At 54.4% G+C, this 24229-nt stretch overlaps 1 protein-coding gene across 2 annotated transcripts; it reads right to left on the bottom strand.

The window, feature by feature from the left end:
- Positions 1-17: 17 nt before the first annotated feature.
- Positions 18-10485, bottom strand: TPM4 (tropomyosin 4). 2 transcript variants are annotated; one of them, XM_056844132.1, is made up of 9 exons: positions 10348-10485; positions 6199-6324; positions 3389-3522; positions 3075-3192; positions 2562-2632; positions 2016-2091; positions 1724-1786; positions 1566-1635; positions 18-151 (listed from the first exon to the last, which is right to left on the bottom strand). In XM_056844132.1, the coding sequence occupies exons 1-9, from the start codon at positions 10459-10461 to the stop codon at positions 69-71; spliced, it is 855 nt and encodes a 284-aa protein (XP_056700110.1). In that variant the 5' UTR covers positions 10462-10485; the 3' UTR covers positions 18-68. The 2 variants fall into 2 exon arrangements, with proteins under 2 accessions (XP_056700110.1, XP_056700111.1); XM_056844133.1 differs by lacking the exon at positions 18-151 and adding an exon at positions 919-1020.
- Between the last annotated feature and the right edge of the window lie 13744 nt (positions 10486-24229).

Raw genomic sequence — 24229 nt, forward strand, 5'->3', positions numbered from 1 at the left:
AAAGAGGAAACGGCCGTTCCAAGCATGTCTTTTCAGGGTTATCAGAAATCAGGATACTTTCCAACCCATTATATGCTGCCAAGCTCACGTAAGGTTTGATCCAATGTTCGATGCAAGCTCAAATTCTCTTCTTTTGCCTGGGCAACTTTTTCTGGTGGAAATTAATGAGAAATCATTTAAGTGTTACAGAACAACCATATCTGTCTATGACCTGTACATTCCTCATCCCAATTCTAGCCACGAAATACTATCGTCCTACTCCACATTTTCTAAGTGCAAACTGTTCTCCTCAGGTTACTTGATGTGGATCACACTGAGGAAATATTTCCTCCAAGAGTCGGAAGAGGTTACCACATTCAATTTGTGCCCCCAAGGCTCTGCTGGGCCGGGGCGCAAACAGGGAAGTATTTGGTTTCTTATTTGTTCTTTGTAGGATTGAAAAGGTCACCGGAATCATTGGGGAAGTAGCACACTCTGGAATCTGATTAGAGAAAGTAGACGGGCAGATAAGCAGATTTCTGTGTCATATTCACACTGAGGGGCCAGACTGGTGTGCAAAATCTATGATTTGGAAATGTGCTCTCATCTCTGTTACCAAAGTCATCTTGCCTAGCTGCAGAAGCAGCTAAGATAAAAATAAACAGGCATCAACTTCAAGAACCCTCACATCTGTCAAGTTACATCTCCCCACCTGAAGAACATTTGCTAAAACTGTATTTTCTGGTGATCAAGCAAGTGAGGGCAATCTTTTCCTACACATCACACAAAGTGAAAAATGGCAAAAGCAGAAAGAAATCCAAGCAGAAAGGTGTTTTTAATGTACGCCAGTTTTTAAAAGAAAGAGGAAAAACCCAGGCAACTCCAGAAGTACACAAAGAAAAAGGAAGCATCGAATTCTTGCAGGAAAGAACAGCCAGGAAGAGCCGCCCCGCCCTCTCTACAAGGACGTCATGTCATTGAGAGCATGGTCCAGCTCCTCACTGATGGCTTTGTACTTCAACTTCTGCGCATACAGCTCATCTGCAGCCCAAAGAAGAGGAGGACACGCAGCATGGAAGACCCCAGCGACAGGAGCAGGGCAAAGGACACAGACGCCACCAAGAGAGGGAAGAGACAGGAAAAGGAAAGAGAGAAAGGGAGAGTGAATACCACCACCACTCATTTCGAAAATCAGCCCAGATTTCTCAAAGGTTTGATCAAGCACTCTGAAAACTTCCCTTCCCTTTGTGCAGTGATCCCTACAACCACCCTTCAGATCTACAGGGTCTAGCCCCATATTCCAAAAGGGGGGGAAGAGTGAAGGAGGAGACATTGCAATGGAAGGCCAATGCTGGACTTCAGGTGTGAGAACCAGGAATTTCCTCCATCCCCTTTCCTAGACAACTCTCAATACAAGCAGCAAAATTCCTGCCTCATTCCTTTATGGCAGACAAAAAAGTCTGCTAGACATACTGGCCTCGATTTGTTGTCCTACAAGAGCTTCCGTGGCTACATCTTTTCCGAGCCAAAAATCTGGCAAGATTTGACCGACTGTACTCAGAGACCATCCTTCTGGTTCCACATACCTTCTAGATCATCAACCGTCTTTTCCAGTTTCGCAACAGTTCTTTCTGCAAACTCGGCCCGGGTTTCAGCCTAAAGCAAAGGGGGGGAAAGCTGTTAGTGCTGATCAGACAAAAGCCCTAAAATGAGCACCCGAACTGGCACACCCAAACTGCCTCACCTCCTTCAATTTGTCAGTGAGAAGCTTGATTTCCTCCTCATATTTGTCCTCTTTTTCAGAGTACTGTGAAGAGAGATGGAAAGAAGGTGTGAAATCAGGAGCCAGGCATCCACCAGCCGTTCTACACCAAAGGACATCTTAACCTTGCCTGGAGAGCTGATCGGAGGGTTTCCCCATCCACTAGTAAAGCCATTGGGGTGGGGTGGGGGCATAAGTTGCCTCGGGCCTTTTGGAGAAGACCCAAAAGCCAGGCCAGCGAGATCTCTGGTCTTTATCCACCACAGCCACCAACCTTATCCGACTGAGCTTCAAGAGACTTCAGGTTATTGGTAACATTCTTCAGCTCCTCTTCCAGGTCGCTGCATTTCCTGCTCCGAGACAAAGGCCAGAGAGTCACGCTTCATCCTTCAGGGTGGCGTCACCATTTCACACAACAGCCTTGACAAGAGAGGCCTTTGCTGCTGCCACCACTCTCCGGTAATTCGGTCCAGCAAATGTTCCAGACGTCATGACTGAAGGCACTGGGACCGCCTTCCCCTGGCTTAAGCTGATGTGCCACAAGGAGGCCCTTCGGAATCCAGCCAAGCGAGGCCGTGTTTGCAGCAAAGAGGGAGCCCACAACAGATATCTAAGGTGGCGACCCTCACTGGGGCCCACTTCTACAGCGACACGGGTTTTTCACCCCTCTCCAGAGAGGACCTGACCAAAAAAGACCAGCAGCAGGAAGATGCGGCCAAGCCCCGCCCAGCCCCACTTCCTAAAGGGCTGTACTCAGAGCGGGCCGCAGAAGACCCCAGCAGCCTCCCTGTCTTTTGGAAAACGTTCCAGGAACACTCACGCCTCAGACACCTCGGCTCGTTCTTCAGCTCTTTCCAGTTCTCCCTCCAGAATGACCAGTTTACGGGCAACCTGAGCATGGAGAGCAAAGGATGGTTCACTCCCAGTAGCCCAGGCCTGGCCTGTGGTTTGGACATGTTCCCAGGCGCATACAGCGTGAGGGGCCACTGGGGCTTTTACCTAAGGCCGAAGGGATCGTACTGTTTGCAAAGGGAGACTAGACGCTCACCCCCCACAAGGAACCCTTGACTAGCGCTGGGTGGAAATAAGGGAGAAAACCAGATCAAGAAGAGGAAAGACAAGCTCTTGAGTGCAGAACAAAGAAACGGGAACTTGTCGTTTCCAACCAGTACCCACCCCGAACCGAAGGGCCTCCGCAGGAACTGGCACGGCCTTTGGCACCAGCGCTTAAGCACGGCTCCCTGCATCCTGTTTGGGCAGGCAGAAGACCGAGCCAGAGAGATCCTGGAGGGAATGCCCTCTGCCCGCCTGCCCCGCCAGGTCGCCGCCCTACCTCCTCGTATTTGCGGTCGGCCTCCTCGGCGATGTGCTTGGCCTCCTTCAGCTGCATCTCCTGGATCTCCATTTTCTCCTCGTCCTTCATCGCCCTGTTTTCAATCACCTTCATGCCCCTGCGGCGGGACAAAGAGGCGCGCGTCTCTCCGGCCCCCGCGCGCGGCCAGCCGGCCCCCCCCCCACCCACCCAGCCGGCCCCCGGGGACGCTGCGGCTCGCTGGCCCGGCGGCCCGGCGGCCGCCCCCCTCCCCCCGCGGCGCGCCCTGCGGCCGGCCCGGCTCTCGCGGCCGGGGCGCCCGAGCCGAGACCCACCTCTCGCTCTCGTCGGCCGCCTTCTCGGCCTCCTCCAGCTTGTGCAGGGCGGTGGCCAGGCGCTCCTGGGCGCGGTCCAGTTCCTCCTCCACCAGCTGGATGCGGCGGTTCAGCGCGGCCACCTCCCCTTCGGACTGCGCACAGCGGGGGGCGGCGGGTCAGGGCCAGCCACAGCGGCCCGCAGGCAGCCCACCCGGCCGGGGGCCCTCGCCCACCCGCCGCCGCCGCCGCCGCCGCCTGCCCAGCCTTATTGCCCTGGCACAGCCCCGCCCGCCTGGGAGCCCCCCGCTCGCGCAGAAAGAGCCCCGCACACGAGGAGGGGGGGGCGGAGAGGGAGTGCGGGGCGGCGGCGGCGGGGCGGCTGGCCATGGCCACCTGCGGGGGGAGGAGAGGCGCTGGAAGGCCGCGCAGGACCGGCGCGAGGAGCCAGGGAAGGCGGCGGGGCCACCACCACCACCACCACCACCACCACCACCAGCAGCAGCAGCAGCAGCAGCGCGCCGGACCGCCGAAGCCAGCCGAGACCCCCCGCCGCCAGCCCCGCCCCGCGCCGCGCGCGCCCAACCGGGGAAGGGCGGGCGGCCGCGCCGGGCTCTGGCGCTGCGCCGCCGCCAAGGAGCCGCTGACGCCGGGCTGCGGGCGGCCGGGGCCGGGCTGCACGTGGCGCTCATGAAGGGCGAGGGCGGGACCGGGACGTCGGCGCCGCTGGAGCCGGGGTGAACCCGCCGGCGGGGCGGGGCGGGAGGGGGGCTCCCGGGTCTGGGCGCCGCCCTCCCGGGCCTGGAGCAGCGGCCGCCTCTGGCGCGCCCGGACCCGGACCCTGCTGGCCCCCGGAGCCCGCCACGGGGCCGGGACTGGGCCGCTCCCGCAGGACCCCGGCCGCGAGTGCCAGGCGGAGGGGGGGGCTGGCAGCCGCTTCCGTGCTGGACCCCCCCGCTGAGGCCGGCGTGGGGCGGGCAGCGCGGCGCGTCCTCCAGCGGGGAGCCGCCCCCCTGCCTCCCTCCCTCCCTCCGTCCTCCCGCTGTGCCCGGCGGCCCCGCGGCGGGTGGGAGCGGCCCAGCGCAGCCCCCCCCTCCCGCAGGCAGGCCGGCCGGCCCCGCCCCAGCGCAGCTGCCCCGGGCGGGCGAAGACCCCCTCGGAGGGGGCGCGGGGCTTGCTGGCCCCCCGGAGCCCTCGGGCAGGAGCCCCGAGCAGGCGGCCCCACACCTGCTGTCGAGGCGCGGGGCGTCTCCAAGGGGGGGGCGGCCTGGGAGGCGACCCTTTCTCCCGCGGCCCGCGGTGCGCGCAGCCACCCCCCAGGGCCAGGGGGAAAGAAGGGCCGGGGGCGGCGGCGGCGGCGGGAGGGGGGGCTCCCTGTCGGAGGCCGGCCACCCGCCCGCCGCGGCAGTGGCCAGAGGGGATCTCGCCGCCCCACCCGCCCGCCCGCCTCCTAGGGGGCCCCACCGCCCTGGCCGTGGGGGTGCCTTTCGTGATCGTGCAGGCGGCGGGGGGGGCGGTTTGGAAAGGTTGGGCTCTGCGCGGCTGCTGCGCGGCTGCTGCGGGGCCCTCCGGGAGGGGATCCTGCGCCCCTCGCCTTACGCAGCTGCCCTCTGCCTTGGGGGCCTCCCTGCTGAGTCCATGCTTCAAGCCCCCCACCCCCGGGCCGGGCTCCTATCACTTCACTGCTTCCAGAACACCCTCCTCGGCTCTTTAGGCAATTCTTGGCTCATGAAAGGGGGGGCACGCAAGGTCGCAGCTGTAAGGCCTGCCCCTCCCCCACTGCATGCCCCTCCCCTGGAGCACCTGGGGGAGAGAACGGAGCCCTGGGAGTAACTGCATGCGAAGCTGCCCTTGTAGGGGGTGGGTCTGTCCTCGGATCTAAGAACAAACACAGAGCCCCTGGCCCAGCCGGGGGTCCTGCCTCCCCTACAGCCCCCTCCCCCTTTGCAAGAGAAAAGGCAAAACGGAGAGGGTGGTGACTTTCCCACCTTGTGAAAACTTGCACACAGATCAACATAAATTCAGATTAGTTTTCCCCCCTCTTCCTTGCCCCTCTTGAAAATTACCCCCCCACACACACACACACACAATCTTTCTCCCCCACCTCACCCATGATGTTTTGTTGTTTTAAATAGAAAATACTTTCCAGTTTTTAAGTTTGGACCTGGAGCATTTACAGTGGCATCGGCAGCCATGGGGTGGAGCTGTGCCCCCCACCCCTTGTCATTTGGCCCTGACTGTCGGACCAGCCCCACCTCTGAATGGTGGTGGACGAGCAGCACAGGGGGGCAGAGGGCGACAGGCCGTGCTTGTGGGTGGAGGGGTCTGGCTGGCCGCTCGGGGCCCGGGGCCTGATCCCGCTGGGCTCTTCAGACAGCCTGCTAGGCTGGTCAGTCTCATTATCCCTCCCGTCTGGCGAGAGTGGCGTCCCTCTAGCGAGCCAGGGGCTGATTCCAAGGGGTGGCCGTCCGGTCAGTCTGCCAGCCTCTCTGCTGGAACAGCACACCATGTGCCCAAGTGCCCCAAAGCAGGCGAGGGGGGCTGAACTTTCCTTTGTCTTGGAGATGCCCCCATTTTGGGTTCATACCTCATTCCAAGGAACTCTGTACGTGGTTAGGAACTCTAAAGTTCATGTGTTGCTGCGTCCTCTTACGGGGGCGCATGACTGGGCCCCTGCACTTCAGCATGGCCCTATGCTGCCTTGCCCTAGTGTGGGCGGGGGGAGCCCTGGAAAGCTTTGGGGGCCACACTGATGGCCGTGTGTCCCCACACATACACTATAGAGCCCACCGGGTCCCCCCCTCCAGCCACCCCTTCTCGCGTGCACCCACATCCGTCGCCTTCTTCTCTGCCTGTTCCAGCTTCTCCTGGGCGTCCTTCAGGGCTTCTGAGTACTTGTCCAGCTCATCCTCGGTGCCTTTCAGCTTCTTCTGCAGAGCTGCCAGCTCATCCTCCACCTGTCCAGAGAGGAAACACAGCCAGGTAAGAAGGATCACTGTGGGAAGAAATGGCTGGGAATGTCCCCCCGTGACCCAGATCTTCCCCTCCAAGATACCCTGGGGGGGGGTGCACCACCACCACCATACCACCACCACCCCCATTCCCCTTTTCTTTTTTGGATCCTTGGTGCTCACGGCACTTCGTACCTCCTCCCTCATGAGGTGCTGGGTGGTGCACTTCTGTTTCAAGTTATAGACTCTGTATATTTTCATGCCTACCTGGGGGATCCACCAAGGGACCTGTGTCTGAGAGCGGCCCTGTTTCAGCGCCCTGCTGAGAGGAACTCAAGTATGAAATCCTTCACTGAAGGGAATGACCGGGGGTGGGTTGGGGGGGAGGTCAACAGGGAACTCTCCCCCACCCCCGTGCACGGAGTGTCATCTGTGTGCTTTTGCCTGGCTTTGGGGACAGAGAAGCCGCAACCTGCTCTCCTTGCCTGGGCACCTCAGCGGTTGAGGCCGGGAGCAGGATTGCCCGCTCTGCTCACCCTAGCCCTGAACCTGCATGGGATCTTGGCCGGACAGCGATCTGTACATTCGCCTCTTCTTCTCTGTGCTGCATGAGAGAATGGTGGTGGTGGTGGTGGTCCTGCCTCCCACAACCCAGATTTCCCTCCGTTTGAGGACATTCTGATCTACCAGGGACTGGGGGCTCCCGGCACAGCATCAGTTCCAGAGGGCGGTGATGTGTTTGGATCAAAAGAGCTGCATTCCCTGCAACCCAGTTTTTGCTCCATACGCAAACCCACACACACAGCAGTATAGCATCCTGGACTGATGGGGGTACATTATTTATTTATTTGATTTGTACCCCGCCTTTATTCCAAATGGGGACTCAAAGCAGCTTACATCATTCTTTCATCCTCACGACAACCCTGTGAAGTAGGCATGGTTGCATGTGCATGACTAGCCCAAAGTCATCCAGTGAGCTGCTGTGGTAGAATGGGGATTCAGACCTGGTTCTCCCAGATCCTAATCTGACACTCTTAACCATTATACGACAGCGAGGGACTAAGTGCTGTGCCCACATATCTCCAAGTCACAGCAGCCTATCCAGAGTGGTGGCGGCAGCAAGCCGTGGCAGCAGCCCCATGACCGTGTGGGCACGGGCTTGGGCAACAACGGGGCAGAACTGGAGGCTTAGTCCGCTTCCCAAGCCACTCCAACCCTGGATGCTTCTTCCCCAAGGCACACACCGCGTGCCACCATCCAAAACTCTGGGGTAGCCCAAAGGCATCTCATACGGACCACAAGCAAGGCAAAACAACAACAACGCCAAGGGGGGGCCCCTCCCCACACTTCCCCCCCTCCCCCTAAGTACTGGCCCAGCTGAAGGGACTGGCTCAGCCAGCTGCCAGGTAGAGCCCTCCAAAGCTGTGTGCCATATTGTTGTTGTTTTTTACGTCTTATTCCAATAAAAATAATATCTACTTACAGCTTTGAATTTGAATTTGTTTGAATTTAACATTCGAACTATACCTTATTCATTCTTCCCACTCAAATAATTCAGATCAAGTTTTGTTTCTGTTTTTACGATGGGGACATAAATTAACACGGGGTACTTTCCCAATTTTGTTTGCTATAAATGTCAAAATAACATTCCCATGCTCTGTTTAGGGCACTGGTAAAAGTTTCCAGTGCACAATTTCCCCTGAAAAGCCAGATCAACATTGTTAATCAAAGCGGGTGAGCTCCTGCATCAGGACGCTGGAAGGAAGAGGCGGCAGATCCCTTTGTCTCTCTGCCCTTCTCACGTATCACCTGCCCTTCCTCCAAAAGGTTTGGGGCAGCACCCCTGCTGGGAAAGAGCTGCCCTTGAAATCCACTTCTTCAGCAGCAGCCTCTGAAGCTGGGGCAGCGAACATCTGCCGTGGGGACTGAACACACGTGAACACGTGAAGCTGCCTTCTACTGAATCAGCCCCCCCCCTTGGTCCATCAAAGTCAGTATTGTCTACTCAGACCGGCAGCAGCTCTCCAGGGTCTCAGGGAGAGAAAGGTCTTTCACATCACCTGCTTCCCTAGTCCCTTGAACTGGAGATTCCATTGGGGATTGAACCTGGGACCTTCTGCACTGCCAAGCAGATGCTCTGCCACTGAGCCACAGCTCTCCAGGGTCTCAGGCAGAGGTCTTTCGCATCACCTACTTGCCTGGTCCCTTTAGCTGGAGATGCCACTGGGGACTGAACCTGGGACCTTCTGCATGCCAAGCAGATGCTCTGCCACTGAGCCATGGCCCCTCCCGGTGGCCCCTCTGAGGCAGAGTAGTTGCCTGTGGGACTCCAGCTACTTGGATGGGCAGGACTGACGGCCGACTTCACCGCTCTTCCTGTTCTGTCCTTGGCTGCCTCCACGTGCCGCCTTCTTATCGCAGGGCTGGGACGCTGCCTTCCCTATCAATCCAGGCTCACTTTGGAAAAGCTGCTATTTATATCCTGTTGAGCGAGAGCAGGGTGGCTGTTTGCCTCTCCCCCCCCCCCCGGCAAAGAAGCCCCACTATCTTGGGGCTGGGTTGGACATGCTAAGTGTCACATAGGGTTGCCAACTCCAGGCTGAGAGGTTCCTGGAGATTTGGGGGTAGAACCTAGGGAGAGCAGAGACCTCAGCAGGGCATAATGCCCTCCAAAACAGCCATTTTCTCCAGAGGAACTCCTTTCTATCATATGGAGATCAGTTGTAATCCGGGGAGATTGCCAGGTCCCACCTGGAGGTTGGCAACTCTAGTGCCACTGGCCATGCTGTAGGGGCTCCTTGTGCTTTATACCACCACCACCACCCCTTTCCCGTTCTGTGCTGGTAACAGGTGGAAGGGGGCTGGCACCCCTCTGTAGCAGCATGCTCAACTCGGTTATGGTCAGGCAGGGGCTGCGGTGGGTCTGTTCTGTGCCTTCAGGCCAGCCCTCCCCCTCTGCAGGACAAAAAGCCCCTTGTCAAGGGTCCTTCCTGTCCTGCCGGGACAGAACCTCTTCCTTCCCTAGAAACCCCCACCAGAAGGGATGCCTGCATCAGCTCAAGGCAAAGTTTCAATTAGGGACTGGGCCAGGACCTGTGTGGTGCTTTTTCTCCTGGGGGCTCTGTAATCCTAACCACAACAAGGAGGGGGGCTGAGGGGTCTCCTTCACTCCATGGGACTTGCCTGAGATCACAGATGAACCAAGATCTGGGACCCCCCCACACACCACCACAGCCCCCACCCTTTGTTGTGCAATACTTGATTTCCAACTGGATGTTTTTGCATGCCTATGTCACCTGCCCTGAGTGGCAAGAATGAGGCAAGCTGGAAGGATGAATCATGAAAGGAATTAGATGATGAACAAAAGAAAAACTAGTTATTGGTGTGTGTGTGTTTGGGGGGAGGAGGATACCATATTTCCACCCCCAATCTCTGTGCCGGCAAGACCTTAGAAGGTGTGCGTGTTGCCCAGGCTCAGTTCTTGAGTCAGCCTTTCTTGTCTGTTTGGGCACCATTTTGTACCAGCGGGTCACCTCTTTGAGAGGACCTCTGCTAGAAGCCCGGGAATGGGAAGGGAGAGCTGGGGCCCTGCAGTCCCACAGAGGGTGGGCAGCGGAGCCCAGTCTTGGATCCCATCCCCAGCGGCCAACTTGTCCAGTGTCCTCAAGGTGCCTCAAGGTTAGCCCCCCACCCCCGCTGCTGCCAGCCCACCAGACCTACTGGGCTCGGACTCAGCCAGCAGCAGCAGCAGCATGAGCCCCAGAGGGGACGGTGGTAACCTCCTCCAGGGCCCTGGGGACCATTGGCACCCGCTTCACTGTCCTGCCCGAAGCGGACACTTGAGCAGCTTGTCTGCAGAACCATTTGGCACGATTGCCCCAGCCCCTCCTTCCCAATCTGGATTGCGGGTACACCATGACAACTGATCTCTTCACAGACTTCTGTGCAAAAATTGGGCTTCCAGCTCTCTAGCAATGAACTACAGGAGTTCTTTGTCCAGCAGGAACATCCGTGCCGCCCCCCGCTCACCTGCTTATACTTGTCCTCAGCGGCTTTCTTGTCCGCCTCTGCCTGCTCGGCCCTGTCGATGGCGTTCTCCTTGTCCAGCTTCAGCATCTGCATCTTCTTCTTGATGGCCTCCATCCTGGCAGAGTGTCTCTTCAAGCGAACAAGTGTGGTTTGAGGTCCTTCGTGAGGGGGCAGAGGAGTGGGGAGCCTGGGTGGTCTGCAGTCGTTTTAAACTCTGGCCGAGCCTCCCTGGACGCTCCTGCGGCTGCCCCGTCCCTTGTGGCCCCCTAGAACTATCGCAGGCAACCTTTCTCAGAGATAAGTTGGAACAGGCTCAGTGGCGGACTCTTTAGCACTTGGTCATCACCTTATTTGGGGCTTGGCTTCTTTAAAGAAAGAAAAGAGCCGTTTCCATTTATAACTTGCCAGCAGAAGCGACAGCCTGGGCAGAAGGCAAAACCCCACAGCCAATGTTGAGCAATGCAATTGTTGAGCCATGGCAGCAGGAAAGGACCCCGCTCTTCTTCCAAAGCCCGGTGGAACAAGCACCACCAGGCAGAGGCAAAGGAGGTCTGCTCCGGCGGAGCCAAAGAGGAGCCAACAGCCACTTTTGCCCTTTTAACAAAGTAAAATGGAAGGGAGCAGATAGCCAGACCGTTTATGTTGGGGCCCGTTATTATTATTATTATTATTATTGATGATGATAAACAAGAATAAGCTTGGATATTTTAAATGTTTGAGTATTTTTGAGCTGCCCCTTGAGGATTCCCAATTAAAGGGCAACTTTCCAGTGGCCTCTGTTCATTTTGGAAGCCCTCCAGAAACAGAGCAAGTAGCATAAAGTACAACTAGTTCCTGACACCCGCCATCAGCCGGCCGAGAACCGGTTTAATTCACAACCGCAAATGGGAAGTGGCTTTTGTCCCCACCACGTTGCAGTGTTGTGGGTCTTGCTCTGCTGCCTGTTGGTTTTGTGTGTGTGTTGAGACCAATGTTACCCTTTTCCTCTGCCAGGACATCCTCCTAGCGCTATGCTGGACATGTAGGGAGCATCCAGCAGGTCGCAGCTAGACCCTGATCTGGATGGAACTTTGGTCCAGCCCAGCAGGTTGCTCCAATGTCTCTGCTGCCTTTAAGCTGTCTTCTGTGTCAGGGGAGGAGAGGGGCTTCCCAGTAGAGCCTGGAGCAAGGCGAGTGCATATGGCTCATCCTCTTCCTGCCCCCCCCCTCCCCAGCAGCCTTCCAGGGCAGCAGCTCACTTTCCCAGTAAGTTGGGGGCCAGTCCACCCCGACTTAGTTCTGTTGTGGACAGGAGCAGCGGTGGCAGCAGGCGCTAGGTGGGATCTTGACCCCTCAGTGGCGAAATCTCCAGCTCATTTCTAGCAGGCCAACAGAGGCGGCCTTTCCATGCCTGGGGAGGAGACTTGCCATGGAGTTTCCCCCCTCCCAGAGAATCAGAGCTCCGGTTCCCCCCAGGTAGCTGCTTGGCAGAAGATTCCAGGCAGGCCAAAGGAAGGATGGCTTCACACAAAGAGCAAGCAGCCGGTGGGCCTTGGCGCCGTGAGACACTGGGCCAATTCACGGAGGATGGCTCTATGGCTACTTCTGAGCAGTGACAAACCGACGGGGACCTCCAGGGTTGGCAGCAGAATGCCTCCAGCAACCAGGTGCAGGGGAGCAGCCAGCCAGGGAGGGCAGCTGGTTGCCAGCCCTGTTTATGGGCTTCCTCGTGGCATCTGACTGGCCACTCTTGGAAACAGGGTGCTGGGCCAGATGGAGCTGTGGTCTGGCCCAGCGGGACAACTCTTGCAGTCTTCATCTTTTCCCTCACAGAGTATATAAAATGTTGCAGAACCGTTTTCAAAAGTCCAGCTACAGCCTATTCTCAATACTAGGCTGAGACCTGTGAGGTAGAAAATTGTTGCTGCGAGCAAGAGTTCCTTTGAGCATATGTCCAGAGAGTAAACAGCCAAAAGCCGCTTTAAAGACAAAGGCCTTGCAAGCCCCAGCATGAAGCTCTTTGCAAAAAGGACCCCTGGGCGGTCTTTAGGAGGCTCTGATATTATAAGCTTGTGTCTGTCGTCACCCCTGCTGACTCTTGCCCCTCACAGAGAATGGCACCTTTCTCAGCCACTCCAAAGGAGTGGCGATTCCTCCAAAATCTCTGCACCGGGACACCTGCGCTGTGCTGCAGCTGGTCACACCACTCTGCTTGCGACAGGTGCCAGCAGGCCAGGCCACAGGACTGGAGCTTGGGAGGGAAGCCTGCTGGAAATCGGATCCGTCCCCCAGGAAAGGGGGAGATGGTGGCCCATAGCCTTGTATGGCGAAGTCAGCACCAACAACAAGGGAATTGTGTGAGGCCGCCCTGGCGGGCCCAGCGCTGGGGAAGTGGCAGCAAGCAGGAGATAAAGAGTGTCGGCTGCTAGAAACCAGGTCTGGGGGTTGGGGAGGAGGACTGGCCAGCGTGCTCAGCTGGAGCAGACCCCGTTCAGGGCCACGGCAGCTTCTGGATCTCTGGGAAGTTCTTGGAAGTGACAGTCTTGCCTTGTTGTTCCTCCTCAGTATGTGAACATAAGAACAGGCCCTCCTGGATCAGACCAAGGCCCATCAAGTCCAGCCGTCTGCTCACACAGTGGCCAACCAGGTGCTCAGAGAGACATGGGTGTTCCATTTAGGTACCACTTCAGAGTCCTTGAGGAGTCCTTGATGTGTCTGTTTTGGGTGTCGAGTGATATATGGCGTGCCAGAGAAGCGTCTCTGCTGGGATCTTGCCTCCACCTGGGCTAGCCTTTCTCCCTTGACTCCAACTTCCTCCCTCTGCACGATGGCAATAATCCCATGCTGTAAAGCCCTTCTACAGATGTATGGCAGTAATGCCACCCTGTGAAACCATTAGACAGGATAGTGTTTTCCTAATGTGCTTTGCACCCTCAAAAAAAAAACTAGTTCAAGTAGAGTTGATTGTAAGCTCCTTGGGGCAGGGACTGTATTTTGCCCTGTGTTGTTCGGCAAAGTGCCACTTATATTCAATAATAAATAACAAGCAGCTATAATAGCATTATTAGGTTCAGGCATTCCTTTCTTTGGCATCCAGGTGTGAGCAATGTGTGTGTGTGTTAAGTGCCATTGAGTCACTTCTGAGTTATGGAGACCCTATGAATTAATGTCATCCAAAACATACTGTCCATAACAACTTTGCTCAGGTCTTGCAAACTGAGGGCCGTGGCTTCCTTTCCTGAGTCAATCCATCTCATATTGGGACTTGCTCTTTTCCTGCTGCCTTCCACTTTTCCTAGCATTATTGTCTTTTCCAGTGACTCTCTTCTCATGATGTGACCAAAGCACAACAGCCTCAGTTTAGTCATTTTAGCTTCTAGGGAGAGTTCAGGCTTGATTTGATCTAGAACCCACTGATTTGTCTTTTTGGCAGTCCAGGGTATCCGTAACCCTCTCCTCCAACACCACATTTCAAAGGAATCTACTTTCTTCCTATCAGCTTTCTTCATTGTCCAACTTCCACACCCATACATAGTAACGGGGAATACAATGGCACGAGTTAACTTGATCTTGGTGGCCAGTGACACATCCTTTCCCTTAAAGAATCCTTTCCCGGCTCCTTCACGGCTGCCCCTTCCCCTTTATACCAGGGCAGCCCTTAAGGGCTGCCTGAGCCACAACCGGCTGCCGGTATAACCGCGGCACAACTAGTCAGTTCCCTGAAGTGTTTCGTTAGGGACCAGGTAGCAGGGGGAAAGAGCATGTAGCTGGGTATCTGAGGCCGCAGTCTCACACGTGTCCCCAGCAATCGCACTGTAGCATCCCATTCGAGTGTTTTGCTGCGACGGCTGGCCCGTGATGGGCAGGGCAGGCAGAGCCAGTCAGGGACCAGCAGGTTCTGGTTCCCTGCACTGGTCACAGGTGAGGAGTGGGAAGGGGCGTGGCCAAGGATGGAGCCTCCGTGTCTGCAGCACGCCCACCCTTCTTTGCAAGGGCCCCAAGCCATCCCACAAAGACCCCAGGTGGCTTCCTGGATGCCATGGTGGGCCACTTCCAGGGGAGGCGGAGCTGGCACCCATCCAGGCAGGGTTCGCTGCTGTCGCAGGCTTTCCGGACATTGTGGATGCTGTGGACTGCACCCACGTTGCCCTCATCGCTTCCCCCCCCCCCGAGGAGCCAGAGGTGTGCGGCAGCTGGCTTTGCCGCTATAGTCTCAACATCCAGGTGAACTGCAACCACCAGGGCATTTTCATGGACCTCATAGCCAAGTTCCTGGGCAGTATGCATGATGCACAGATCTGTGCAACATCAGGCCTCAGCCACCGTTTGGCCACATGGCCTGAGGGCAACGGATGGCTGCTGGGTCAGTAGCATGGGCGGCGGTGGGGGGGGGAGAGCGCACAGAACACTGAAAAGAGTTTCCGTCTAGACATTAGGAAGAATTTTCTGACAGATTGGTTCCTCAGTGGAACAGGCTTCCTCGGGAGGTGGTGAGCTCTCCTTCCTTCCCTGGAGGTTTTCAAGCAGAGGCTAGATGGCCATCTGTCAGCAATGCTGATTCTATGACCTTGGGCAGATGATGAGAGGGAGGGCACCTTGGCCATCTTCTGGGCATGGAGTGGGGGTCACTTGGGGTTGGTGGGGGAGATAGTTTTGAATTTCCTGCATTGTGCAGGGGGTTGGACTAGATGACCCTGGTGGTCCCTTCCAACTCTGTGATTCTAGGATCTCGCAGTGCTGACAGCTGTCGTCCCACCCATGGCAGGTGACCATGGATACCCTCTCTTCCCTTATCGGTTGATGCCATACCCTGAGGACAAACCACCAGACAGCATCACCTACAACCACGTATCAATCGAGCAGCGTTTGGCCAGCTGAAGATGCTGTTCCATTGCCTCCACCCTGCAGGAGGGTGCCGTGCAGCCCCCCCCCCCCCGCCGCCGCCGGCAGTCGCCAAGCTCTTTCCTGGGTGTGCCATGCTTCACAACATGACCATCCGGCAATGTCTGATGGAGCCCTCCCCCACCCCAGGAGGGTGACAGAGGAATCCTGGGCTGTGGCTCAGAGATAGAGCATCTGCTTGGCATGCAGAAGGTCCCAGCTTCAATCCCCGGCATCTCCAGTTAAAGGGACCAGGCAATGAGGTGATGTGAAAGACCTTTCTCTGCCTGAGACCCTGGAGAGCCGCTGCCGGGCTAAGTAGGCAATACTGACTTTGATGGACCAAGGGGGGTCTGACTCAGTATAAAGCAGCTGTCATGTGACAGGCACAGGGAGGAGGCAGTGGTGAGGCACAAATTGAACGTTACTACTCTGGAAAAGCCAACTTTTACTTTCAAAAATCCTGGCCCTCTGAGCAAGCACAGAGTGCCTTCCCCATGGGCTGCAGGCCCCATCCGTGTCCGAGGAGCTGTTCTCCCAGGGCGAATGGCTTGGCAGGGGGCTGACTGTGCCCCACGTTTGCCGCCTGCTGGGCAAAAACGTACTTACAGCTCCTGGATCTGTGCTGGTCCCCTCAAGCCAGGTAAGCCTCCAAGATGCATCACGACTCCCCCCTCCCCCCCCCCCGCTGGGAAATATCGATAATGGCCCACTCCTGAAGCTTTGCCATACAAATCTCCCCTTCCATGAGATGTTCAGGCCTCCAAAGCCAGGCTCCTTGCAGAGAGGACGGTGTGCAGAGGAGCTGACGCCCCCCCCCAAGCCTCACTCTTGGAGTTCCAGAGTGGTGTAGTGGTTAAGAGCGGTGGACTCTAATCTGGGGAATTGGATTTGATTCCCCACTCCTCCACATGAGCAGCTGACTCTGATCTGGTGAACCAGGTTGGTTTTGTTGAGGCTTGTGTGTCTACTCTATTCTCATATGCATCTGAATGGTGCCAGTATGATTACCTGGGCACAACAGTTTCCCCATTCCTACACATGAAGCCAGCTGGGTAACCTTGGGCTAGTCACAGTTCTCTGAATTCTCTCAGCCCTACCTACCTCACAGGGTGAGGCCTCCGCTCTACCACACACACCCCCTCAAGGTTCTGGCCAATTAGCAGAGCCTGAGGAGAGCCTTGGCCTCCCCTTCTCCAAAGCAAGGCATTGCTAGCTCCTACAATGGCTGCCAAGGCAAATGTAGCCAGGATGGAATCAGAGCAGACAGCTAGGGTTGCCAGATGGCTTGCAATGGCGGGCAACAGCCCACCAATCCATCGGCCAGCAAGGATTGCATGCACACGCGGCCACGAGCAACGCCATCCCAACACTGCCAGTTTACTTCCAGAAGCGCCACAGCACAACAGGACGGTTTAGCCCTAGAATGTGGGGGTTGAGTGGTAAATCGTCCTTTCCCTCCCTCTCCTCTCCAGCCTTTCACGTGATGTGGAGTCGGGCTGCTGCTGCTGCTATACCCTCCCCTCAATATTAAACCCCTCCTCACACACATCCTAAGTTAAAGGTAAGTAACGGTTATTTTTTTTTCTTCAAAGACGACCTTCCTTCCATAAAGGCAGGCACACTCTCTTCTCCCTCAAGCTCAGTGACAAGGGAAGAGATCTCCAACCTCCCCCCTCTCTCAGGATTAGGGGCCTTCAAATAAAAACACCCCCAAAAGAGGGCAGGAATGAGACCTGACCCTCTCCCCAGTGCACAACTCGAGTGTTTTTCCCATCTCATCTCTGGCCAGCCTTCACCCCTCAGTACGTCTCCATGCCTGCCCCCCCCCTCTCAGCACCGCCTTTCTCTCTCACTTGTCTCCCCCCCACTTGAAGCTGCTGCTGGGAAGAAGCATCTGCAACTAGGCCTGTACTCATGTCAGGAGCCTAACCGCTTGTACAGGCCGGCCCCAGCATGAAACACAGGTTAAGGAAGGACGGACACCTCTGACACCCCCCCCCCACCGCCTACAAGGCCCCTCTCTTCCTTTCTACTTTCTCAGTATTTCCGCTGCCACTGGCTAGCCAGACTGTCTCCGGCCAAAGGACGGACACTCCAGCGCTCTTTGCTTCGGCTCATGCCGGTGTCTCCTGATTCACTTTTGCTAGCTCTTGAGGGGACCCACTCACTCTGGGGGTGAAAGAATCAACTGCAGCCCCCTCCCCTTTCCGTGTCCTCAATCAGAGGGACGGAAGGGGCTGAGTGTGGGGACAGAGGTCAGACTACCAGCCTTCAATATATAAGGAGGGTCAATAGGAAATGTTAAAAAGCACAGGTGGACCCGAAAGACAGCTGCCCCAAACAAAAGTGACGTCACTGCAGTCCTCCGACCATCACTCTTATGTGTACCTTAAATGCTGGCCACCGGAGGAGAGGCTGTTTATTCCTGGGGTTGCAGGCAGACAGAAATGCCCCATTAGCCAAGCTTCTTAGTGTGGGGATGCTCCTCTTTGTCCAGTGACACGTATTCATGGCTTCCATTGTGATGGGAGCGCACTGGAAGAAGGCAAGTGGGCTAAGAGAGCCTCTTCCTCGTGGCCAGGGGTTTTTCTCTTCTCCCCTCCATGTTGTCCTGGTATCCCCAGGTCTGTGTGTCTGGGGTGTCTCTGTGTGGAGGTGCAGCACCTGTCAGGGGTCTGAGCAGAGACGTATGAGACGTAAACAGATGGTGTTCTCACCTTTATCTGTCTGTGCCAAGCGAGTGCCGTCCCCCCCCTTCCCCGGGTGATGTGGCCCCATGTGGCACCCCTCTCCTTTGAGCTAGGCCCTGCCAGAGCTTTGGGCGGCCGCAACTGGCCACGGGGGGTTGACTTGGTCTCCTCCTGAGCTGGGACGACACTGGGGGCCAGCAGAAGGTGGGGCGAGGGTCTTGGGGTTCCCCTTGCCATGTTCTTGAGCTTTAGTGGTGTCACGTCGCCCCAGCAGCCCGCCCCTGGATTTTGTCCGGGGGTCCGGCCCGCTCGGCCCCTTGTGGACTAGGAACTGGTTGGCGGGACATTGGCCACCAGGGGGCAGCACACACAACTCTCTGAAGCCTCCGCCTGGGCAACCAGCAGAAGTCTTAACGGGGCAGCGGCCGCCCGAAGCCCCCTCTTGCCCAGGGACGCCTCCGTCCCTCTCTTTTGCCATCAAGACACAGGTGACTGAAGACAACCCCATAGGTTTTTCAAGGCAAGAGACATTCAGAGGTGTTTTGCCACCGCCTGCCTCTGCGTAGCGACCCTGGTAGGCTTGCCAGGTCCCTCTTCGCCACCGGTGGGAGGTTTTGGGGCGGAGCCTGAGGAGGGTGGGGTTTGGGGAGGGACTTCAATGCCATAGAGTCCAATGGCCAAAGTGGCCATTTTCTCCAGATGAACTGATCTCTATTGGCTGGAGATCAGTTGTAACAGCAGGAGATCTCCAGCCACCACCTGGAGGTTGGCAACCCTAGGCCCTGGCAGTCCTTGGTGGTCTCCCATCCAAATACTAACCTGGGCCCACCTGCTTAGCTTCTGATATCTGACGAGATGGGGCTTCTCGGGATCATTTTAAATCTTTAAAGCATTCTAGCAGCTTACACCCCTGACTCCACGGAGGGAGGGAGGGATGGGCAGAGACTGGCTTGGCTCAGACAGGGCCAACTGGGCCTCATAGGGCCACTGGGGATCCAGAGCCCCTAAAGCAATGCCTGGATTGTTATCCAGCAAGACACCCTTTCAAACACAAGGGCTGAAACCAAGTGGTTGGGTTGGGTTGGGTTAGGGCATCTGTCTCAGCCCCTGATCAACTTTGTTCCGCCACAGGGAGCCTTTGTGGCCCTTCAGGGTCCGCCTCACTCAAGAGCTGGTCGGCAAAGCCTGTGGGCTGGGGGGGGGGGTCCTGCCAGGTTTCATGCCAGCAGCTGGCCTTGGTGGAGGGCGCCCTTTCTGCGCCTCAGTTCCCCCATCTGCAAAATGGGAATCCTGGTGAACTCCTCAGGTTGCCAGGTCCCTCTTTGCCATTGGCGGGAGGTTTTTGGGGCGGAGCCCGAGGAGGGTGGGGTTTGGGGAGGGGCGGGACTTCAATGCCATAGAATCCAGTTGCCAAAGTGGCCATTTTCTCCAGGGGAGCTGATCTCTATCGTCTGGAGCTCAACTGTAATGGCAGGAGACCTCCAGCTAGTCCCTGGAGGTTGGCAACTTGATGAACTCCCCCAAGGCAAGGCAAGGCAAGGGGCTGGCCAGGTGGCACACTGCTCCTGGGCAGTCAATGGACTTTGCTTCCAAGTGAAGCAGATCCGCACCAGGCGCCATCTTGCAAAATGGGAGAGTGGTTGGAATGGCGTGGCAGGATTTTGTCCCGGTCCAAGAGCGAGCCCCCCTGCTGCAGGAGGGGACGGGGGTCTCTCCCCCTCTCATCAAAACCAGAGGAGGACGGGGGGGAGGGGCCCCTCGTAGCCGTGAGCGTCATGGGCTCTGCAATTGTTCCAGCTCCTGGGAGGTCGCAGAGGTCCTCGCTTGCTTGCACAGGCAGCCAAAAGTGGCCTCACTGTCCTTCTTGCACTATCAACAGGAAACATCTTTACAGTTGGAGGAAGTGGAGCTTTGTCATTGGCCTGGTGCAAGAATATGACGGGATTTTCTCATCCTATGAGGACTGAGATATTTTAAGAGCTGGTATATAAAGCCCCGAATGCGCACAGAAACAACTGGAGCAGGATCCCGGCGGTGGGTGAGAACGGGGAACAGCTCTGCTCTCTTGGGCAATGTGGCGACACGAGCCATGCGCTCTTCTAAGAGCCAGAGAAGAGGTGGTCCCCGCTCAGCGGAGCCCTTCTGGCACTGAGATGGGCAGCTGGCTGCCAAAACTGGCTGAAAGTTGACGATTTGTTATCAGTGCCCTGACAATATTCTTAATGTATCAATTGTGTGTAGGTTTTTTTTTGGGGGGGGGTGCTTATTAATGAGAAAATCGCATTCTGCACATGATCAGAAGCACTCTTCATTATGACTTTCAGATCTAATCCTCTGGCATTGGGGAAAGCATGACATTCTGGGGTAGTCTCGGTTCAGGTCAAGCTATGATTTGCTTCCGGGAACTTCTGACTGTTCACTGGGGCTGGTAGCTCGCCCTCAAGCCAGAGGTTGGCAGAACCTGTCCTCATCATGTGTGGAAAGCATTTTTATTTAAAAAGCAAGTTTCTCTCTCCTGTTCTTGGGCAAATTCTTGGACAGCCTTCACAGAGCGCCTGCAAAGGGCACTGGTGGTCAGAGAAGGTGACCCCTGTCTGCCTTCTCATGGCCTCCAGGCTCCGACCCCCAGTCACGATATCCCTCACCAGGCCCTTGGGCAGGACAGCCACCATGAGAAATGACAGGTACCATGGAAAAAATATCTGAGGCCAGGACGGCTCCCACACTTCTGTCATCCTGCAAACTGCTTAAAACAGAAATTGTTCAGGAGGGCATTTTTATAAAAGGGAACAGGACTGTAGTAGAACGGAATGGCTCGGGAAATGCTTTTATAGAGGGGACCAGACTCCAGTCTGTACCACAGTTGATGACATCTCTTGTCCTGCCCTTACCGCACTGTTTTCTACTTTAATATTCCTTTTTTTTTTTTTTTGGCACTGCCTGACATACTATGTCTGATGCTTCTTTTTTGCACTATTTTATGTGACCCAACTCCTGGTTGCGTTGTTTGTTGGATGTCTCATGCTATTTGTTTGCATTGTTTCACACCACAGAATCCCCCCTGAGTCTCACTGAGAAAGGTGAGCTAAAAATAAAGAAAATACAATTAACAGCTGCCTCTGCATAGATTTCATTTATTTTAACCATCTGAGTTTTCCTGAGTGTAGATAACATTTCCATTGTGTAGAATACTCTCTGCTTAAATTAAGAAAAAAGTTAAAACTCTAGTACTGTAATCATTTCAAATGTATTACATTTTAAAATTGTTTTTATTGTATGCAAACTGCACTGGAAACATTTGCAATAAAAGGTACTGTGGAATTGTTGTAAATCAAATTAAGTAAAAATTACACGTCTCAAATTCTTTCCATATTTGTGCAATTTGTCTACAACAGAAAAATAAAAAATGATATACATATTCTTTATATGGATAATTTCAAATGTGAAGAGTCAGAAAACTCTTTATTATTCCGTTGCTAGCTGCATGTTTGGGACAAGTGCGTGCAAAGTATACTGGCAGCCAGCCGCTTAGTATACTACTGTTAACAATTACGAACAAAGACTGTGGGGGGGGGGGCATTCTGACAGGTTTTCTTGCTCTGAGCTGCTGCCCTGCCCAAACTGCTAGATGTTGGGCCTCTGCTCCTGGGGAGGAATGGCTGCTTCTAACACTTGGAGAAAACAAAGCCACGGGCAAGCCAGCCCCATTGGCTTTGACCTTGCAAGCATCACTCGCACAGGGTTGCACCATAGCTTTGGTCTGAAGAAACCACACCCGTTTTGCCTTTGCTATCTCGTATCAGCGGTGGGAAACTCTTGCACATGCGGTTACTGTGTGTACCGCTCCTCAGTTCTCAGAAGAAGAGCCCCTTGCATGTGCCAGTTGGTGCAAACAGGTTGTTTTTGAGTGAAATGTTTTTTTCAAAAAACCCTTTATCTTCCCCAACAATCAAGATGGGCGTGATAGAGACACTTCAGTAGTGAAACATCAGTTACAGTAAATGGCAGAGCCCAGTTAAAAGGCTCTTTCACCTGCCTGCAGTGCTCTCTCTCCTCTGTCAATTTGGCCATGGGGCACAGACTGTCCCCCAAGGGCAGAGCTTCACATTTCAAGGTCATTAGTGTGTATGGGGAGGGGGGAATCTTTTAAATTTACATCCTTTTGAATTTGTGAAGAACTGGAAATAAGTCTTTTTTTAAAATAAATATTATTGGTTTTTTAAAATATAAGTTTTCCATCATTTTAACAACATTTTAAAAAGTAATGTCAAAGTCACAATCATATCAAATGTTGTCTTAATTGTAAATAAATGTAAAAAATAATTTGACTTCCCCACCACCTCCGTCTACCTCTTAATAAAGTGATTATAATCCTTCGTTAATATGTTCTGACCCTAATAACAATCCCATTTCAAAACTTCACATCATATAAAATATTACATTCTGGATCAGAGTAAAGAGTAACCTTCCATTTTCCCCAAACCTAATTCATATTCACAGTAGTTCATCCAAGCCTCCCATTCACCCATAAATTGTTCATTGTCTCTTTGGTTTAAAGTAGCTGTTAATTTCACCATCTCCACCAGCTCTAACATTTTAAGAATCCAGTCCTTTTTTTCTGGAACATCCGTCCCTTTCCATTTGGCTGCAAATAACAGTCTTGCAGCCGTTGTAGCATAAATTAAAAATGTCCTTTGAATTAAAATATCATTCGGGATCATACTAAGTAGCATCATCTCCGGTGTTTTAGGAATATTTTTCTGTATAATCAGTCTTATCTCATTATAAATCATATCCCAGAAATCTTTTGCCTTATCACAAGTCCACCACATATGATAAAAAGAACCAATTTCTTTATTACCTTTCCAACATTTAGGAGACATCACCTTATATATCTTTGCCATCTTCTTAGGTGTTAAATACCATCTATACATCATTTTATAATTTTTTTCTCTAATTGATTGTGCGTAAATTCCTTTTAAATCTCTTGACCACAATCTTTCCCATTTCTCTAAAATGATGTAATGTCCCAAAGTTTGCGCCCAATTAATCATTGTCGGTTTTATTGTTTCTTGTTCACAATAAATTACTAGTAAAAGATTATACATTTTAGAAATCAGTTGAGCAAGAACTGGAAATAAGCCTTGTTTGGCTTTTAAAAGAACAAATAATGTAGAGGTTTATAAAACGACAGTTAAGCAAGAGAAACTCTTCACTTGGCTCACACCCACACACACAGAAAGGACCTTCAAGTCCTTGTGCATTTAATGTAAAGAATTACAATTAAACTAATTGGGAGCTGGTGCCATACAAACAGAATTAAGTACTGTTTCGTACAGCACGTGGCTAATCGGTGGAGCTCATTGCCACGGGCTTTTGCAATGGCAAAAACAGGTGTTTTTTTTTAAGGGATTAATTCTGGAAGGATGGGCCTATCAACGGCGTTTTGAGGCAGTTCAGTTGTTCTGCCGCCAACCAGTGGGAACATTTATCACTCAGCAAAACAGACGCGCCCCCCACCCAAGGCCTCTGCATGATTCAGTCGCACTTTGGTGGGAGCAAAGGGGGGTGGCTGGTCAGTGGGTTGAGTCAGTTTGTGCCCACATATGAGGCACTAAGGGGTCTTCACCAGCCACCCCAATTTTATAGAGAAGCCCTTCTGGCTTGAAGGATTGGTCAGATACATTGGGGAACCTCGGCCTTCCCTTGACTTACAGTCTGTGAGCAATCTCAGTTTGGGGTTTGCCATTCCTGCCAGGCTCAAACCATGCCCAAGAAGATGTCTGGAGTGGAATCTCCAGCCACCACCTGGTACATGGCATGCCAGCATCGAAGGACTTGCAAACTGATAAGGCTCCAGAGAAGAGCTCTCACGTTGCCAAAACACGTGGTCAACATAATCTGTTCCAGGGCCGGCAAAAGATGCTGCTGGGTGCACGTTGACAAAGAGTCTATACACCCTTCAACAATCCACAGATAAAAACAGAGACACCTGTAGGGTTGCCAGGGGTCCCTCTTCACCACCGGCAGGAGGTTTTTGGGGTGGAGCCTGAGAAGGGCGGGGTTTGGGGAGGGACCAATGTCATAGAGTCCAATTGCCAAAGCGGCCATTTTTTCCAGGTGAACTGATCTCTATCGGCTGGAGATCCGTTGTAATAGCAGCTAGTACCTGGAGGCTGGCAACCCTAGACACCTGTAATTTTGTGCCGAGGGTCCCTGTCTGACTCTGATCTCTCCGCACGTTGCAGTTGCTCACCGCTGATGCTTCTGTTGCTTTTGCTGTGTGATGCACTCCTTTACCCTGCAATAATCTGTCCTACAATCAGGAT

This window comes from Euleptes europaea, chromosome 2 (genome assembly GCF_029931775.1).
Source record: "Euleptes europaea isolate rEulEur1 chromosome 2, rEulEur1.hap1, whole genome shotgun sequence".
Classification (NCBI taxonomy): Eukaryota; Metazoa; Chordata; class Lepidosauria; order Squamata; family Sphaerodactylidae; genus Euleptes; species Euleptes europaea.